Here is a 20889-nt window from a genome sequence, read left to right as displayed (position 1 = left end):
CTACGTCTTGCCCCATCCTTGGCCACCTTTAAATCTAGACTGAAAGCCCACCTCTTTAACATTGCTTTTGACTCGTAACCACTTGTAACCATTCGCCTCCACCTACCCTCCTCTCTTCCTTCCCGTTCACATTAATTGATTTGATTTGCTTACTTTATTTATTTTTTGTCTATTAGATTGTAAGCTCTTTGAGCAGGGACTGTCTTTCTTCTATGTTTGTGCAGCGCTGCATATGCCTTGTAGCGCTATAGAAATGCTAAATAGTAGTAGTAGTAGGGAGCATGGAAATGAACGAAGCTGACTGGCGCGCAGTACCCCCCCCCAGCAGTGTGCACCCGGGGCGGACCGCCTCCACCGCCCCCCCCTTGCTACGCCACTGCCTTGCCTCAATACACCTGGGTCTTAATGAACTACTATTATCCTATACGCTTCTCTTACCTGTGACAGCATCAAACATAGATCCAACTCAATCTGTAGCGAATGGTATGACTGCTATTAACACCTGGGCCCTGACCAATAAACTGAAATTGAATGCGCAATAAACCACGGTCTTGTGATTCTGAAATCAGAGAGTTGAGGTCCCATCACCAATGGTCAAATCTGGGGGTCTTGCTTGATTCTTCACTCATCTTCTCTTCCTATATTAACCAGCCACAACGTGCCCTTATGTTCAGACCTACAGTTTCTCTGTATCTAGTTCTGTGACCTCTCCAGTCTGCTTCATTTTCTATTGTTGTTCTTTCTGTTAGCCAAGCCTCGCTTTGGTCTCCCTGCTTCTGCTTCTTTTCCTACTTGTGACATCATCAGCCTACTCCTTTATAAGGACCCAGGGAGTTTTCCTATGTTGCCTTTGCAAGAGGTCTCTTAATCTTGTGTTACCTGTTTAGATTATTTCCCTACTTGGCTTTGGTCCTGAAGGTCTGTTCTGTGTTTCTTTGAGTCTTGTGTTTCAATGCTTTGCTTTGTTTCTGTGTGTTTGCTTTTGTACCTTGATCCTGAAAGCCTGGCTGTAGAGCCATACCCTGCCCTTGGTGTCTGTATCTGTTTGACTTCTCTTGGCTTCTGCTTTTAGTCTAGCCCTGCTTTTGACTCTTGCTATAGTTAAGCTCCGTGTTTAATCCAATCTCTGTGTTTAGCCAAGCTCTGTTCCTGTTTTCCCTGTTCTGTTTCCTGTGTGTGTAGTTCTTGTCTGTTAATTCTGAGAGTCTGTAGAAGCCAGCATTGTCCCTAATTACTTCACTGCTATGCAGGTGTGTCTGCTGCCTCTCAATCTGCCTGGCCTTTCCCTCCCAGCTGTGGATGCTGGTAAGCATATTGCTTCTTTGTTTGTCTTCCCTTAGTCTGCTTAATCCTTTGCCTGCTATGTTTGCTTCTTGGCTCTTGAGCTCTGTTTCTGCCAAGTTCTGTTCCTGTTGTGTGTTTGAGCCAGGTTCTGCTCCTGCTCTATGTTTGAGCTAGTTCTATCCCAGTTCCTTGCTAAGCCAAGTCCCTTTCAGTATCCAGTTCCAGTCAAGCCAAGCCAAGTCCCTTTCAGTATCCAGTTCCAGTCAAGCCAAGCCAAGTCCATTCCAGAATCCGGTTCCACTTAAGCCAAGCCAAACCCGTTCCGGTTCCAGTCAAGCCAAGCCCGTTCCAGAATCCGGTACCAGTCAAGCCAAGCCTGTTCCAGAATCTGGTTCCAGTCAAGTCAAGCCCATTCCAGAATTCTGTTCCAGCCAATCCTGTTAGAGAATTCTGAATCCTGTTCCAGCCAAGCCTGTTCGAGAATCCTGAATCCTGTTTGAGAATCCTGAATCCTGTTCCAGCCAAGTCTGTTCGAGAATCCTGAATCCTGTTTGAGAATCCTGAATCCTGTTCCTGCTTTGTTTATTGTCTTGAGTCTATTATTCTTGTTGCCTAGCTCCTACCCTGTCTTGCCTGTCTAGATGTGCTTTGTCTTGTCTCTTTTAGTCTAGTCCTGTCCAGATCCAGTCCTTGCCTTGTCTTGCCCTTTTCTGAATCCAGTTTTAATCTACTTCCGTGTTTTGCCTTGTCTTGCATTTCTGGGTCCCAGTCCCAGTTTTAATCCAGTACAGAGTCTTGCCTTGTCCTTTCTGGGTTCCAGTTCTGGCCCTTGCCTTCTTTTCCTTGCCTCGTCTGGATCCGGTTCTTGTGTTGTCCACTGTATTTAGTTACCTCTTTCCTGCCTTGTTGAGTCTGTTAGTTTATCCTAGTCCAGTCTGTTCTGATTCCTGCCTGTGCCAGCCCAGGTGATTTGTCTGCCAAAGCTCTGGCTTTGGTCCAAGGGCTCACTATTCCTGACAGTTGTGACAGTCTAGTCAGACCATTCTTCGACCAAAAAGCCTTTGCACTACTAGTCCAAATGTTAGTTCTACCTCACTTGGATTACTGTAATGTTCTATTTCTTGGTATTAAGTGTCAATATCAGAAAAAACTGCAGAACACAGCTGCTAGACTAATATATAGATTTAATAGATATATTAGTGTTTCAACTCATCTAAACAAACTGCACTGGCTTCGCATAGCAGAAAGACTCGGGTTCAAAGCTGCTTGTTTAGTTTTTCAAATCCTACAGGGCTTCATCTCTGAACTGCTGACTAAGATAGCTTTGCTATGTCTTGTCCAGTCTAACAGACTGAAACAACAATTTATGCTAGCATCACCGTTCCAAAAGACAATTCGAAATCAGAAGATTTTCAGCTCACTATTCCCCATTCTTGGAGTCAAAATATGGAACTATTTACCTTTTCCCATCAGAACAGAAAACAGCTACCTCAGCTTCAGGAAGAGGCTAAAAACCTTTCTTCTTCCCAAAGACTGCTTCATAACAATCCATCAAGACTTCTACTTCCTAGTATCATCCATTATCCTTTCCTTAATGTTTTTAGTCTCATGCATTACACCAGTGGTCTCTAATATTTCTCATACCTCAGACTAACACTATTTGTTTTTGTCTCATCTAGAATGTAAACTGCACTGAACCCTGGAAAGGGGATATTAGTGGTATACAGGAATTGATTTGAATTGAATGGAAGGTAGGGCTAGAGAGGGGACTATTGTCGTGAACAGCATAGGGAATGTAGGAGCTTAACAGTTCTGTACATAGTCAGTGGGAAATGCTCCTTATTGGGTGATCAATTAGTATCTTTTGGGAATAAATGTGTTTTTAACTTCCTCCTGAAGTTGAGGTATCGTCAGATTTTATAGCAGCAGAGAGTGGATTCCATAGAGAGGTGCCTGATGTTGGGAAGGGAGAGGTGCCTGATGTTGGGAAGGGCACGTCAAATATCTGTTGGAATCGAATGCCCTTGTGGGACTGGTATGATAGGAACAGAAGGTCTTTTAGTCTTTCTGAATGAGACAAGCAAAAAGATTATATTTTGATCAACAGAGCTGATGTGGTTCCAAAAAGAGTTTGAAAGGCTATACAAGCAGTTTTAAACTTGACTCTTTTTTGTTTGGGAAGCCAGTGTAGTTTAGCAAGGCATGGTGAGACACTAGAGTATCTGTTTAGCTTGCAGATCAGCCTTGCCACAGTGTTCTGTATTAGTTATAATCTCTTAAGGTATTGGGTCTTAATTCCAAGAAATAGTATGTTACAGTAGTCTGGGTGTGTCAGGAATCAGCATTTAGACCGGTCGTGTGTAGGCTTTCTGGTTAAAAATGACCAAACTAGCCTTAACTGTCTCATCTTAAACAGTGTTGTTTTCCATATGTGATCAATGTGAGAGGAAAATGTTAAGAAGGAGTTCAGATGAACACCCAGTACCCCGGGCTTCAGAATGTATTGTGAAGGTTTTGTCATCATACAGTGTTATGGATGTTGGAACCTCAGTCCCTTGTGTCCAGAACCATAGGAGCTTTGTTTTTTGTGTATTGAGTTTTAGTTTGTTTGTCAAAGCCCAGTTTTGGATAGCAGACATCCCAGCTGTTACAGTCTGGGTAAGATTTTTTTGGGACAGAGATATTGACAGGAGAAATAGAATGTCTTTGGAGCAGGAGAACAGCAATTCGCAAAGCCCCAGGGAGATAGAGCATAGTGAGGACATGAAGAAATTGAATAGAATGGGGGAGAATGGGGATCCCTGTAGGACTCCACAGTTTGGAAACCAGTAATGGGATAGTTCCTTATTTTGTTTAACTGAGTAGCTCCAATTGGATAGGAATTCACTGAACCACTTGTGAACAGTACCTGTGATGCCTATCTGATCCAGTTTATCAAGTAGCAATGTGTGGTAGACTGTGTCAGACACTGCCGAGATGTCGAACTGAAGCAGGACTACCTGCTCACCTCTGCAGAGAAACTGTTTTACGTATGTTGTTAGGACAAGGAGTAAAGTTTCTGTACTGTATGCTGGTCTGAAGCCGAACTGCAAGCTGTGTGGGATACAATAACTTTCTAAATATGAAGAGAATTGCTTACTGATATAGGTTTCCAGCATTTTTGTAAATAAAGGGATGCTGGCTACGTTAGTAGTTTGCTGGTGAGGTGATATCTAACCTTGGGCCCTTCAGTAAGGGTGTGAGAACAATCTTTCCAATGTGCAAAGGAAGGGAGCCCGTTTCTAATAGCTTGTTGAGGTTGGCCAGCAACCATTGTATTATCTCAGTAGGGATGGATGAATATAGAAATTCAGGACAGTAGTCTAGGGAGAAGTGAGATCGAGAACATTTTAGAAGAAGTGATCTTAAGTCAGCAAGGGACAGTGGTAGAAAAGAGTCCCATGTCTGGTCTGTCCTAGTCTCAGAGGTCAAGCTTCTATCAGTGTGCATGCTCCACTAGGAAGATGTTGGCAAGTCTTCCGTTGTTGCGGTAGTTTTGGAAATATTGTTGCAGATTTCAATAATCTTATTATTGAAGTGGTCGGCTACGACTTGGGCTGATGGGGGACAAGAGTGCAGTTTGTCGGCTACTGTGATGGTTGTTAGACTTTTACCAGGGAGAAAAGCTTTTTGTTGTCAAGGGGCTACTGGCCTACTAGATCATTTCCTCCTGCTCATGCTTCTTAAAATTCAAGGCTACTCAGGGTTAGGTACAGTTCAGTGAGATTATTATTATTATGACTACAGTCTTATAACCCACAAAATACCAAAAGTTCACTGTGGGAACAACTGACAAACGATGATCATCAGGAATTACAATATTTTAAATCAAATATTACAATAATTTTCAAAAAATACACCGTTACCACAAATTGGTAAATTTTCTTAAAAAGAAATGTCTTAAGAGCTTTCCTCAACTGAAGATAACCACAAATTCTTAAAAGAAAGAAGAAAATTCCACAACTGTGCAGCCTGATAGAAAAAAGTAGATTGAAAAATCCTGGCGAAATTAGGGAAATTTTAGTAAACATTGATTTCTTGTAGATCTAGAAATAAAATCATTTAGAAAAACAAGATGAACACCTAAATAAGCAGGAGTCGATCCATACAATGCTTGACAGGTCAAAGCTGATACCTTAAAATGAAATCGTGACTCCAATGGTAACCAATGCAAACGGAATAACAAAGGAGTAATATGATCATATTTGTCTGCTGCTGCATTCTATACTCGTTGTAATTTGGACTTCAGTAACTTTCTGCAACCAATATAAATAGAGTTACAATAGTCCAGTTTAAGTATCAAAACCTGAACCAACAATCTGAAGACAAATTTTAAAAATTTCTGAATAATTCTTAATTTCTTTAATAACAGAAAATAATCTCTTACCACTTTATGAACCTGAGTTCCTAAAGATAATTGACTATCCTCAATTCCCAGAATTCTGGAAGAGATATTCAGTTTTATCTGAAAATTATTAGCATCATTTCACTCAAAGGTAATAGCGGTCATTTATCGTCCCCCTGATAAGTCCCTTTCATCCTTTCTCAGTGACTTTGACGCCTGGCTTGCCTTCTTCCATGATCCTTCCTCCCCCTCTCTCATCCTTGGTGACTTTAATATTCCTGCTAATGATCCTTCCAACTCTTATATTTCCAAGTTACTCGCTTTAACGTCCTCCTTTAATCTCCAACTATGCTCCACCTCCCCCACTCATCAAAATGGTCACTGTCTTGATCTCATCTTCTCCTCCAACTGTTCACCCTCTAGTTTCCTTGCCTCTGATCTTCCCTCCTCTGATCACCATCTTATAACTTTCACACTTAAATCTCCTCCCAGTCCCAGTCCCATCCTATCTTATCTAATTTATCTAGGAATCTTCACGATATTGACCCTTCATCTCTATCCTCCCATGTTTCAAACCTCCTCTCTACTGTGGCACCATCCACGTCTGTCAACGAGGCTGTTTCTTCTTACAACAATACTCTATCCTCTGCCTTAGACACTCTTGCACCTTTGATGACTCGCCCTATAAGGCATACAAAACCCCAACCTTGGCTGACTTCTAATATCCTCTACCTACGTTCCTGTACCCGCTCCGCCGAACGCCTCTGGCGGAAATCTCGGGCCCTTGCTGACTTGCTACACTTTAAGTTCATGCTGACCTCCTTCCAATCTGCTCTTTTACGTGCCAAACAGGATTATTATATCCAACTGACCAACTCTCTTGGCTCTAATCCTCGACTTCTCTTCACCACATTGAACTCTCTCCTCAAGGTGCCCCCTCCCCCAACTCCCCCTTCATTATCTCCTCAGACCCTTGCTGAATTCTTTCACAACAAGGTTCAAAAGATAAACCTTGCTTTCTCTACCTCACCACCTCTCCCTCCACTAGTCCGTTCCCCTCTCTCTCCTTCCCCTCATTCTCTTTCCTCCTTTCCTGAAGTTACTATTGAGGAAACTACACTTCTCCTTTCTTCCTCAAAATGTACCACCTGTTCCTCTGATCCCATTCCCACCCACCTTCTTAATGCCATCTCTCCTGCTCTTATTCCTTTTATCTGTCACATTCTCAACCTTTCACTTTCCACTGCGACTGTCCCTGCTGCCTTTAAACATGCTGTGGTCACACCTCTCCTTAAGAAGCCTTCACTCGACCCTACTTGTCCCTCTAATTACTGACCCATCTCCCTCCTTCCTTTTCTCTCCAAATTACTTGAGCGTGCTGTTCACCGCCGCTGCCTTGAGTTTCTCTCCTCACATGCTATTCTTGACCCACTACAATCTGGTTTTCGCCCTCTCCACTCAACCGAAACTGCGCTTACTAAAGTCTCCAATGACCTATTACTGGCTAAATCCAGAGGTCAATATTCCATCCTCATTCTTCTAAATCCTCCCTGTCTCCAATGACCTATTACTGGCTAAATCCAGAGGTCAATATTCCATCCTCATTCTTCTTGATCTTTCCGCTGCTTTTGACAGCATACTTCTTGATACCCTGTCCTCAATTGGATTCCAGGGCTCTGTCCTTTCCTGGTTCTCTTCCTACCTCTCCCTCCGCACCTTTAGTGTTCACTCTGGTGGATCCTCTTCTACTTCTATCCCTTTGCCTGTCGGCGTACCTCAGGGTTCTGTTCTTAGTCCCCTCCTCTTTTCTATCTACACTTCTTCCCTTGGTTCATTAATCTCATCCCATGGCTTTTCCTACCATCTCTATGCTGATGACTCCCAAATCTACCTTTCTACCCCTGATATCTCACCTTGCATCCAAACCAAAGTTTCAGCGTGCTTGTCTGACATTGCTGTCTGTATGTCTCAACGCCTCCTGAAATTAAATATGACCAAAACCGAGCTTCTCATTTCCCCCCCCAAACCCACCTCCCCGCTCCCCCCGTTTTCTATTTCTGTTGATGGCTCTCTCATGCTCCCTGTCTCCTCAGATCGAAACCTTGGGGTCATCTTTGACTCTTCTCTCTCCTTCTCTGCTCATATCCAGCAGATCGCCAAGACCTGTCGTTTCTTTCTTTACAACATCCGTAAAATCCGCCCCTTTCTTTCCGAGCACTCTACCAAAACCCTCATCCACACCCTTGTCACCTTTCGTTTAGACTACTGTAATCTGCTTCTTGCTGGCCTCCCACTTAGTCACCTCTCCCCCCTCCAGTCGGTTCAAAACTCTGCTGCCCATCTCGTCTTCCGCCAGGGTCGCTTTACTCATACTACCCCTCTCCTCAAGTCGCTTCACTGGCTCCCTGTCTGTTTTCGCATCCTGTTCAAACTTCTTCTACTAACCTATAAATGTACTCACTCTGCTGCTCCCCAGTATCTCTCCACACTCGTCCTTCCCTACGACCCTTCCCGTGCACTCCGCTCCATGGATAAATCCTTCTTATCTGTTCCCTTCACTACTACTGTCAACTCCAGACTTCGCGCCTTCTGTCTCGCTGCACCCTACGCCTGGAAGAAACTTCCTGAGCCCCTACGTCTTGCCCCATCCTTGGCCACCTTTAAATCTAGACTGAAAGCCCACCTCTTTAACATTGCTTTTGACTCGTAACCACTTGTAACCATTCGCCTCCACCTACCCTCCTCTCTTCCTTCCCGTTCACATTAATTGATTTGATTTGCTTACTTTATTTTTTTTTTGTCTATTAGATTGTAAGCTCTTTGAGCAGGGACTGTCTTTCTTCTATGTTTGTGCAGCGCTGCGTACGCCTTGTAGCGCTATAGAAATGCTAAATAGTAGTAGTAGTAGACCTACCCACAAAAATGTTGTTTTCTCTTTATTAAGCTTCAATTTATAATCAGAAACCCACGAATCGACTAAATCTAAACAATCAGAAAGAGTAGGTTCATGTCCTACGTTGACAATAGTGAAAGGCAATTTTTTTTTAATTTGTCACATTTGTACCCCACATTTTTCCACCTATTTGCAGGCTCAATGTGGCTTACATAGTACCGGAGAGGCATTTGCAGACTCCGGTGTGAACAAATACAAAGTGATGTTGTGGTAATATAAAGTTCACATAGAACAGTCAGTGGAAGAGTTGTGTTATGTCCATTACGTACTTTACTTTTGTTGTGTTTCAGAGATCAGGCATTTAGGTTGGGTCGGTAGGGAATGCCTTTTCAAACAGGTTAGTCTTTAGTAATTTACGGAAGTTTAGGTGGTCGTACGTTGTTTTCAAGGCTTTTGTGTGCTTATGTAGAAAAAGCTGGATGCATAAGTTGATTTGTTTTTAAGACCTTTGTAGCTTGGGTAGTGTAGATTTAGATATGTTCGTGTTGATTCGGATGTGTTTCTGGTTGGTAGGTCAATAAGGTCTGTCATGTATCCCGAGGCTTCACCGTAGATAATTTTGTGAACCAAGGTACAGATTTTGAAGGCAATACATTCTTTGATTGGTAGCCAATGTAGTTACTTAGTTCATTTACATTTTAATGCTTATAAATGTTTATATACCAGAGATTTACTTGCAAATGTGCACAATTTAGTTTCTGAAGCTCATTTGTCAGCAGCAGTCAGTTGGTGGTTTTTTTTATTATTTAGTTTTTTGCTTGTTATATATTTATGTCGCAGACATTTATAAATTCAACCATATAGTAACATAGTAGATGATGGCAGAGAAAGACCTGTATGTCCATCCAGTCTGCCCAACAAAATAAACTCATATGTGCTACTTTATGTGTATACCTGACCTTGATTTGCATCTGCCATTTTTAGGGCACAGACTGTAGAAGTCTGCCCAGCACTAGCCCCGCCTCCCCCCACTGGCTCTGCAGCCTCACTATTACACACATGGGACAGCAACACATAGAAGTGGCACCATTTACATGTGAAAGTTGTGAAATTGCTGGTCCTACACTTTCACATGGAAGCTACTCAGCGGGTGTATTTCTGCGTGTCTGAAAGGCATTTTCCAAAGGGCTCCATGTTCAGTACAAGAAGCGAGTACGTCCCATCTTAGATGCCTCAATTCCACTCTCAACATTCTGGGTTAAATGGATCTTCAAACCCAACTGTACTAACTTCCTGAGTTCTGTAAGCTGTTGTTTATACAGTGTGATAAGGGTCTTTTAGGGGTTTCTCCCGTAGTTTGGATTTTAGAGGTAGTCTAGGGTAGCCAAGATTTGTTTTATTTACAACTCTGAACAAGTAGCATCTACTCACGCATGAATAATACTTTACAGCGTTAGGGAAGTGTATTGAACTATTGCCACCGTCTGTACCTGTTTTATGCTGCTAATACTAGAAAAAGCCTGCCTTGATTCTGTTCCTTGGTGGGGAAACACTACTGGTACCTGTTCTGAGATGAGGTGGTTTATGGTGTAGGCCAGTGGTTCCCAAACCCGGTCCTGGAGGCACCCCAGCCAGGCAGGTTTTCAGAATATGCACAATGAATATTCATGAGGTACATTTGCATGCAGTGGAGGCAGTGCATGCAAATCTCTCTCATGAATATTAATTGTGGATCTCCTGAAAACTTGTCTGGCTGGGGTGCTTCCAGGACCGGGTTTGGGAACCACTGGTGTAGGCTGAACAAAAAATGTATTTTAGTTTCTAACACCAGTATTTTTAGTTGATCAAAAAGGAAACTTGGGCATATCTTAAAGACATGTAGAAGGTATTTTCTGCTCACATATACTCATTTCATTTTCTTTTTTTTTGAATTTTTAAACTAATTAATAAAGGAAACCAAGACAAAGTTTGCACCCTTCTCTTCCTGCAATTGCTTCCAAGGCTCTAGAGAAAAAGAGATTTAGGTAAGAGACTTTGTTCAAAAATCTGACGTGCATAAACCATGAATCCTAAATGATGTAGGATGAAAAAGGAATGAATGAATATAAAGAAAAAAAGAAAAGTCATTTTGAGCTGGTCATATAAACATTTATCCTTTTCATCCTGGACAAGTCACTTAACCCTTCATTGCCCCAGGTAGAAAATATAGATTGTGAGCCCACTAGGCACAGAGAAAGCATAGTATATATAAACCTCTGATTGTACCACAGAAAAGCAGCATATCAAATGCATGACCCCTTTACCTACTGTGCCTAAGTACAAGAGCTAAATCCAAATCCACATAAAATCAATCTTCAGAGCGCGTTAATCAGACGGGAGAGGCTGCTGCTCAGTTAAATTGTTTGCCTAAGTGTTGGTATTCAGTGGCACTTTAAATCATCACAGACTGCCCTACATTACCCGGTCAGTGCCGGGGCGGTCCGTGAATGGAGCTTCACTAGAGCTGGGACCTAGTCAGTCAGCGGCCATGTTCTGACCACTAACATCTGTCCTAACTTTAGCTGCAAAGCTAGTTTATTGACTAGTTCTGGGTTAACTTCTGCCAGCAACCTTCTCCCACACAGCTCATACCCTCTCTGAGTTCCTCTGACCGTCATGGTTTGTGTCTAATCCTCTCCCACAGCTCCACTAGCAGTCCCTATCCCTATCACCAGGCCTCTCTTCCCTTTACAGCTCCTTTCTGCCTCTTCCAGCATTTCAGAGCATCATTGCCTCTCCTAACAAGTGACCCCTTTTGCTTCCCTTCACCCCTTCCTTGTCTCTATTCCTCTCTCAGTACTTCTCTGTCCTTTTACCTTAACTGCTCTAGGTATTCAAAGTTATCAAAACGTACCTATTCCTTTTGTCAGTGTCTATCAAGGAGGTTTGATGAACAGGAGATAGCAGGAGTGTGTGCTTGGCCCATTATCTGGGCTGAAGACAGTAGGTGAAGCTTGCCGCCCTATCAATTACATTGTTTTGGGTGTACCAAGATGGTGGCAGCAGCACTGGAGAGAATGAAAACCTCCTTGGGTGGACGAGCTTCAGCTTTGTGACATCATGCCGTCTACTGTCCATCAAATCTCCATGGTGTCTGTCTGCTGCACTTCTCCATTGACAGCTGCTAAGCTACAGTATCTCCCTCCTCCCCTTGCCATCTATTGGACAGACATAGCCAGCCAAAAGGGAGAGGTGGGAGCAGTAATTTTGATACAGAAGCTCTTCTTTCCTCTGATTTCCTGTAGCTCTGTATCATGGAGCTTGCTGCTCCACATCTATAGACTTACAGAAAAATACTGGGGGTGCTCAGGCACCCACAGAGCTAGTGCCTGTGTCATTAATGATATCACTTAGATCCTTTTCCTGGGCAGTGACTCCTAATGTGGAACCTTGCATCATGTAGCTATAATTTGGGTTCCTCTTTCCCACATGCATCACTTTCCACTTTCTCACATTAAAAGTCATCTGCCATTTAGATGCCCAGTCTCATAAAGTCATCTTGCAGTTTTTCACAATCAACTTGCAATTTAACAGCTTTGAATAACTTTGTGTCGCCAGCAAATTTAATTACCTCATTAGTTACTCCTATCTCTAAATCATTTATAAATATATTTAAAAAGGAGTGTTAAGAGTTTTGGAGACAGTTATGCCGCCATGTGTCTAGTCTTTGGGGAATCACTTGGCATCGGAGACCGATGCTGTTGTTTGATAAGTTCCATCTTTCCCAGTTATCGCCAAAGGGGCTGAAGCCATTTTTAAAGAAGGCAGCTCTTATGGGGAAGAAGACTATCCTTCATTTGTGGATAACCCCTGACTGCCCGGTTCTCTCTCAGTGGCGATCCAGGATGATTTTTCTTTGTTCGATGGAACGTAGAGAGGTGGGCGATTTAGCCTCACCTAAAGGTGACAACTTTTGTCGCACGTGATCCCCGTTTTGGGACTCCCTGACAGCGGTGGCGCGCAGCAGAATATTAAACTTCTAGAGTATGGCACAGCACCTGAATGGGGTGGGGGAGAGAGGGAGGGTGGAGGGGAGATTTTAAGGGATAGTAGGTGGGTTATGTAAAACATTCTTTTCAAGGGTGAAGAAATTAATGGCTGGAGTCCTGCCCTGGAGAGGACCTGGAATGTTTTCATATCGTTTTGCTTTTACACAGTTTACTACATGCTAGACATGGTTATTCCCGATGACACTTTGTGATGTGTGTTGTTTGCGGTTGGGGAGAGGGACAGTGCACATGAAGGGAGTGGGGAGTCTGGGGGGGTGGGACGACCAAAGTTCACGGGGGCGTGTCAGCAGCGTAGCGAAGGCAGAACTGGGGCATGCTTAAGAGGTGGGCGTCCTCGGCCGATAATGGAAAAAGGAAGGGCGTCCCTGATGAGCACTTGGGGCGACTTTACTTAGTCCATTTTTTTCTTGCGACCAAGCCTCAAAAAGGTGCCCGAACTGACCAGATGACCACCGGAGGGAATTGGGGATGACCTCCCCTTACTCCCCCAGTGGTCACCAACCCCCTCCCACCCTAAAAATTAAAACTTTAAAAATTGTTTTTGCCAGCCTCAAATGTCATACCCAGTTCCATGACAGCAGTAAGCAGGTCCCTGGAGCAGTTTTAGTGGGTGCAGCGCACTTCAGGCAGGCGGACCCAGGCCCATCCCCCGTTACACTTGTGGTGGTAAATGTGACCCCTTCAAAACCCACCAGAAACACACTGTACCCACATGTAGGTGCCCCCCTTCACCCCTTAGGGCTATGGTATGCTTTGAAAATCACCCCCTTTGTGATGAAGACCACTGGCCATTTTAGTAGCTGCCCTCTGGACAAACTCCAACTTGTTTATATATATTTTTTTTTAATGTGTGGTCTCCAGAATTGTATATGATATTCTAAATGAGGTCTCACCAGAGTCTTATACAGGGGCATCATCACCTCCATTTTCCTACTGGCCATTTCTCTCCCTATGCACCTAAGCATCCTTCTAGTTTTCGCCATCAATTTTTCTACCTGTTTGTCCACCTTAAGATCATCATATACAATCATACCCAAGTCCCGCTCTTCTTTCATGCACAGAAGCTCTTCACCCCCTAAATTGGAGTGGAGGAGTGGCCTAGTGGTTAGGGTGGTGGACTTTGGTCTTGGGGAACTGAGGACCTGAGTTTGATTCCCACTTCAGGCACAGGCAGCTCCCTGTGACTCTGGGCAAGTCACTTAACCCTCAATTGCCCCATGTAAGCCGCATTGAGCCTGCCATGAGTGGGAAAGCGCGGGGTACAAATGTAACAAAAATTAAAAATAAAATAAAATAAAAAATTGTACTGTTCCCTCAGGTTTTTGCAGCCCAAATGCATGACCCCTGCATTTTGTAGCTTTAAATCTAAGCTGCCAAATTCCAGACCATACCTCTGGAGTTTCACTAAGTCCTTCCTCATGTTATCCATATCATCAGGGGTGTCTACCCTATTGCACATTTTGGCATTATCCAGAAAGAGGCAAACCTTACCAGACAGCCGTTTAGCAATATTGCTTACAAATATGTTAAAAACTACTGACCCAAAAACCAAATCTTGTGGCACACCACTGGTAACATCCTTTTCCTCTGAATGAGCTCCATTTACTACTACTCTCTGCCATCTTCCACTCAACCATTTCCTAACCCAGTCAGTCACTTTAGGGTCTATACCGCGAGCACATCAGTCATCTATGCGGAACCATGTCTACACCACATCTAGCGCTCTCCCTCAATCCAACTTTCTGGTCACCCAGTCAGACAAGACCTTCCTCTAGTGAAACCAAGATTGTTTCCATTAATTTACTTACCACAGAAGTCAAACTTACTGGTCTGTAGTTCCCAACCTCTTCCTTACTTCTGCTTTTGTGGAGAGGGATTACATCTGCTGTTCTCCAGTCCTCCAGGGTCACTCCCAACTCTAGAGAAGCATTGAAAAGGTCAGCCAACAGAGCCGCTAGAGCTTCCCTAAGTTCCTTCAGTACACTCGTATGTATGTCATCTGGCCCCATCACTTTGTCCACCTTTAGTTTAGCCAGCTCCTCATGAACACAGTCCTCTGAAAATTGTTCATGGACTACCATCCCTCCAACTCCTATTTGTATTTGTCTTCTGCATTCTGCTCTTGGCCCTTCAGCTGTGAACACAGAACAGAAAAATTTGTTAAACAGTTCCACCTTATCTTTATCAGCTTCTACATAACCTCTCATTCACCTTTGAGTCTCACAGGGGCACTTTGTATTTCCTCCTGTCACTTACATATGTAAAAATAATATATTGTCCCTTCATTTTACCATATTAGCTATTGTTTCTTCCATTTGCATATTTGCTTTCCTAACTACTCTACCAGCTTCTTTTACCTTTTTGAGATATTGTCGCCTGTCTTCCTCTTTCTGAGATTCATGAAAGGTTTGTTGTTGACAAAGCCCCCTATCAAACCTCTGACTGTGTCATGGGACCTCAACGTTGTCCTCACCCAGCTGATGAAAGCTCTTTCTGAGCCGCTTGACTCCTGTCATCCGAAGTTCCTGATCTGGAAGGTCTTGTTTATGGTGGCGGTTACTTCAGCTCGCAGAGTCAGTGAGTCTTAGGCCCTAGTAGCTTTACACAAGGTTCCATCATAACAGAATAGTTCGCCACGCGCACACTAAGTTCTTGTCTAAAGTGGTGTTGGAGTTCCATCTTAGTCAGTCATCCTGCCGACATTCTTCCCAAATACTCATCCTGGAGAAAGCACACTGCATACTTTGGACTGCAATCGAGTCTTGGCCTTCTATCTGGAGCACACTAAAGCCCATAGACAGTCCACCCAGCTTTTTGTTTCTTTTGAGGCAAACAAGATGGAGGTGGACACTCTTTCCAATTGACTAGCAGATTGCATCTCTTTTACTTATGCCCAGGCTGTGACACAGAAACACTCGCCCTTCCAAACTTTGCCCATGTCAACTTCTTTTGCAGCGTTGCATCATTATGATAGCGAAAAAAGAAGTACTGTGGTAGAACCAGAGGCAATGAAAATAGCACAACCCCAGAAACATTCCCCAACTAATGACAGAATTGTTAAAAGCAGAAAATATTACTGCTCGGAGACTCCATTATCAGAGGCATTAACGTAGGAGCACAGTTCATGGGTTCCAACGTAGTGCAATGTCTTCCAGGATCTTCAGCTACAAGATGTACAGACCAAATACTGAAAGTGATCCAAGAAGAAAGCAAGGCTTCTAAAACTGATGTTGTAATTCACCTGGGGACAAATGACCTGGTCAACAATAGCAAGTTTACAGCACAGAGAGCATTCCAGAAGTTTGGGAAGGGACTGAAATCTTTGGTTCAGACTGTGGCTTTTTCTGAAGTAATTCCTACGTTGGGGAGGGGAGAGGAAAGACTACGCAAAACAGAGGAATTCAATAAAGTGGCTTGAGTCGGTGTAAAGAAGAAGGTTTTACATACATAGGAGAATGGGGTAAGATGTGGAAAAATAACAGGCTGTACTGTAATGATGGGCTACATCTTTCTGTGATGGGAAATCCTTGGGGAGAAATTCAGACAGTATGTTTCTAGACATTTAAACTAGAGGGTGGGGGTGACAAAAGGAAACAGGGGATTTCAGAAAGTCACCCCCAGAACAAACATGATGGCAGAGGGAAAGGTCATGTAAATATAAAAAAAACACCCAAACTCACTAAGCACATGGAAAGCTATGTGCACAAATGCTTGTAGTCTAAGTAAAAAGGTTCAAGACTTGCAAGCCCTGATGTTTGAAGAAAACGTGGTTATTATTGCTATTACGGAGACGTGGTTCAACGATTCTCATGAATGGGATGTGACCGTACTGGGCTATAATCTTTTTAGGAAGGATAGAGAGGGCTGAAGAGGTGGAGTGGCTCTGTATGTGAGAGAGAATATCAGAGCGGCTGAAATGCGGGGAACTTGGTGAAAAGAAGAAGCTTTATGGATCATCCTGGAAAGAGAAGACGTAACCTGCATCCACATGGGAGTTATCTACAGACCTCCTGCACAAACAGAGAGGTTAGACAAGGATCTGATAGAAGATTTTATTTATTTTATTTTTGTTACATTTGTACCCCGCGCTTTCCCACTCATGGCAGGCTCAATGCGGCTTACATATTGTATACAGGTACTTATTTGTACCTGGGGCAATGGAGAGTTAAGTGACTTGCCCAGAGTCACAAGGAGCTGCCTGTGCCTGAAGTGGGAATCGAACTCAGTTCCTCAGGACCAAAGTCCACCACCCTAACCACTAGGCCACTCCTCCACTCCCGATATTCAAATATTCAAAAGATTGGAATGAAAGGGGAGGTGCTACTGTTGGGAGATTTCAATTTGTCTGACGTGGATTGGAAAACGTCCCGTCTGCGGAATTGGAAAGAAGTAGGGAGATTGTGGATGCCTGTCAAAGTGCCTTGCTCAGACAAATGGTGACGGAACCCATGAGGGAAGGGTCGATGCTGGATCTAGTGCTCACTAATGGAGGTAGTGTTTCCGATATCCGGGTGGGTGCCCACCTATGTAACAGTGATCATCACACCGTATGGTTTGATATAAGGGCAAAGGCGGAGTGCAGACACACAAACTCAAAGTACTGGATTTCAGACATACTGATTTTGATAAAATGGGGGAATACCCGAAGAAGGAGCTGTTGGCGTGGGAAGGCTTAGGAGAAGTGGAAAAACAGTGGTCTAAGCTAAAGGCTGCTATAAATATGGCGACTGATCTTTTTATGAGGAAAGTAAACAAAAACAAGAGAAGCAGGAAGCCTATATGGTAGCTGAAAAAATAAGAGCAAAAGAGTCTTTGTTCAAGAAATACAAAAGAACGCAACGAGAGGATCACGGAAAAGATTATTGGATTAAACTGAAAGGGAGCGAAGAGGGAAATACAGCTAGCGAAAGCGCGAGCGGAAGAAAAAATGGCTAAAGATGTAAAGAGAAGTGACAAGACTTTTTTCAGATATATTGGAGAAAGGAGAAGAGATAGGGAAGGAATTGCGAGACTGAAAGATAATGAGAATAGCTTCGTGGAAAGTGATAAAGATAAAGTGAACGTGCTAAGCAATTATTTCTCTTCGGTGTTCACGGAGGAAAATCCTGGAGAAGGACTGTGGTTGGCTTCCGAGGGAACGTCTGGGAATGGAGTGGATACTGCGCCGTTTACGGAAGAAAGAGTTTATAAACAGCTGGAGAATCTGAAGGTGAACAAAGCTATGGGGCCGGATGGGATACATCCCAGGATACTGAAGGAGCTCAGCAAGGCCCTGGTGGGACCTCTTAAAGATTTATTTAATAGATCTTTAGAGACAGGAGAGGTTCCGCAAGATTGGAGACGAGCGGATGTGGTCTCTCTTTACAAAAGTGGAGACCGGGAAGAAGTGGGAAACTACAGACCAGTAAGTCTCACGTCGGTGGTAGGAAAAATAATGGAGTTGCTGCTGAAAGAAAGGATAGTTAACTTTCTAGAAACCGACAGGTTACAGGCATTACCACAGGAAAGTCCTGCCAAACGAATCTTATTGACTTTTTTGACTGGGTCCCCCACAGAAGACTCGTGAACTTAGGACCAAAAGTTGTGAACTGGATAAAAAACTGGTTGACTGACAGGTGGCAGAGGGTGCTAGTAAATGGAATCCGCTCGGAGGAAAGGAAGGTGAGCAGTGGAGTTCCTCAGGGGTCGGTGCTGGGGCCTATTCTGTTTAATATATTTGTGGAAGATATTGCTGAAGGGTTGGAAGGAAAGGTGTGCCTTTTTGCAGATGACACGAAAATAGCCAATAGAGTGGATACCCTGGAGGGAGTAGAAACGATGAGAAGGGATCTCCGAACATTAGAAGAACGGTCGAGGGTCTGGCAGTTAAAATTTAATCTGTATCAAATACAAGGGGATAAATATGAATCCCCAGAGTCCTATTATCTAACAAATTACCATAAAGTACTCCGCTAAAAAATTTTGTATATAAATTTCTCATGCACATTTTATTATTCCAACTTACAATTACACATATATATGTTTTTCCTTTGAGGCTTACATTCAGCTCAGTCTCACTCCAGATTCACAGCATTATTCAACTCTCACATTACTTAATTTCCAAATGGACATATACGTGAAATACTTTGATCTTATACATAATATCACTTATTGGTTACATTGTTTGGACACGTGCAATTTGTGAGTCCCCAATTTGTTCCCAATTCGTGAGTCCTTTGTACTTGTACACAAGCTAATCTTCCTGGTGCGGTATATTATCCGTTAAGCACTGTGTTGTGGCCTGTGAATCTTTAATGCAAATATATAATAAAGTTGCTACTTATCTCTTACGTTGTCCTGTATACATCACTTATGTCTCAGGCACCGCCCCTTAGTGCTTCCGAGGCTATCTTGTCCTCAAAATGATCACCACGCTTGTGTTCAATTATTGATTCTCAGTGTACAACCATGTTCCTTCCATTCACATTAACGCTTAATCGTGGCTGAGAGGCTTCTGCCTACTCCTCCAAACTGAATCAAGTTACTGATTCACCATCGGTTCCTCGATGCGGGACTGCATTTCATGGTACTTCCGCAGGAGGAACCACTTCTTAATCAGCGGGACTACTGTCCTGGCGGACCAGCAAACTTCCACCACTCTCATCTCTCCCTACACTCCTCCCCAGGAACTCCGTTCACTGGGTAAATCTCTCTTATCTGCACCCTTCTCCTCCACCGCTAACTCCAGACTCCATTCCTTTTATCTTGCTGCACCATATGCCTGGAATAGACTTCCTGAGCCGGTACGTCAAGCTCCATCTTTGGCCATCCTCAAATCTAATCTAAAAGCCCACCTTTTTGATGCTGCTTTTAACTCCTAACCCTTATTTTATCATCCTCACTTTAATATTCCTTTATATCTTATTTGTCCTGTTTGTCTGTCCTAATTAGATTGTAAGCTCAAGTGTACAGCGCTGTGTACATCTAGTAGCGCTATAGAAAAGATAAGTAGTAGTAGTAATATTTAATCAAACGATTGCACAAAACATAAACAGGAAAAAGCCTCACTTGACCCCAGCTATTTTATGTCATTATAGATAATCGGGGTTCTGTATCTATCATCGGCATAAAAAAACCTCCTTTGCGTTATTATATGCTATAAGATGAATCAAAAATATATAATAGGCTGTACTGCAAATTCTTTCACAGCAAAATATTTAACCTTGTAAGTTTTATGACCACCGTTTCATTCCTGCTTCAGGGACTTGTGGTAGTTAATAAGCAGGAGCACATTTTCTATAAAACAAAAAAAATATTCTTATACTCTGCAAAGTGCAAATCTATTCAACAGTGCAGTCAAACTGATGGAAAGCATGGTAACCAAACAACTCAATGATTACATAAACAAATTCTCAATCCTACATGAATCACAATCAGGATTTCGCCCCCTTCATAGCACTGAAACAGTACTCGTAACGCTCCTGGCCAAATTCAAGCAGGAAATAGCAACAGGCAACAGCATTCTTCTCCTTCAATTCAACATGTCTAGTGCATTCGACATGGTAAACCATAATATATGCGGGGTACAAATGTAACAAAAAAAATTTACTAAGACTCCTAGATTACTTTGGTATTGGTGGAAATATACTTCGTTGGATCAAGGGTTTCCTAACCACTAGAACATATCAAGTGAAATCAAATTCAAATATATCGTCACCGTGGAAGGTCGAATGCAGAGTACCTCAAGGGTCACCACTATCACCGACCCTCTTCAACCTAATGATGACACTACTAGCCAAGTCCTTAGCCAACCAAGGCCTCAATCCATACATCTATGCAGACGACATCACAATATACATACCTTTCAAACATGACCTGACAGAAATCTCCAATGAAATCAAGCTCAGCCTAAACATCATGGACTCAAGGGGAAATGCATTTCAACTAAAACTCAATACAGATAAAACACACTGTCTCATCCTCTCATCCCAACACAATATGAACAAGCCCACAAACATAAACACCCCAGACCACACCCTCCCTATCTCAAACAGCCTGAAAATCCTTGGCGTTACTATTGACCGTAACCTTACACTTGAGGGCCAAATTAACTCTACAACAAAGACAATGTTCCACTCAATGTGGAAACATAAGCATGTGAAACCATTCTTCCCGAGGGAAATATTTCGCAATTTGATACAATCAATGGTACTAAGCCATGCTGACTACTGCAATGGAATATATGCGGGATGCAAAGAACAACTCATAAAGAAACTTCAAACTGCTCAAAACACAGCAGC

General features: G+C 43.0%; 1 protein-coding gene across 1 annotated transcript in view; it reads left to right on the top strand.

The window, feature by feature from the left end:
- The window catches only part of BBOF1 (basal body orientation factor 1), a 181350-nt gene that overhangs the window by 143696 nt on the left and 16765 nt on the right, over window positions 1-20889 (top strand). The window contains exon 10 of the mRNA XM_030214596.1: window positions 10514-10585. Coding sequence (XP_030070456.1) covers window positions 10514-10585 — 72 coding nt within the window. The remainder of the gene's footprint in view (window positions 1-10513; window positions 10586-20889) is intronic.

This window comes from Microcaecilia unicolor, chromosome 9 (assembly GCF_901765095.1).
Source record: "Microcaecilia unicolor chromosome 9, aMicUni1.1, whole genome shotgun sequence".
Lineage (NCBI taxonomy): Eukaryota > Metazoa > Chordata > Amphibia > Gymnophiona > Siphonopidae > Microcaecilia > Microcaecilia unicolor.
The sequence above is the reverse complement of the archived record's forward strand: the minus strand, read 5'-3'. Positions and strand labels throughout refer to the sequence as shown.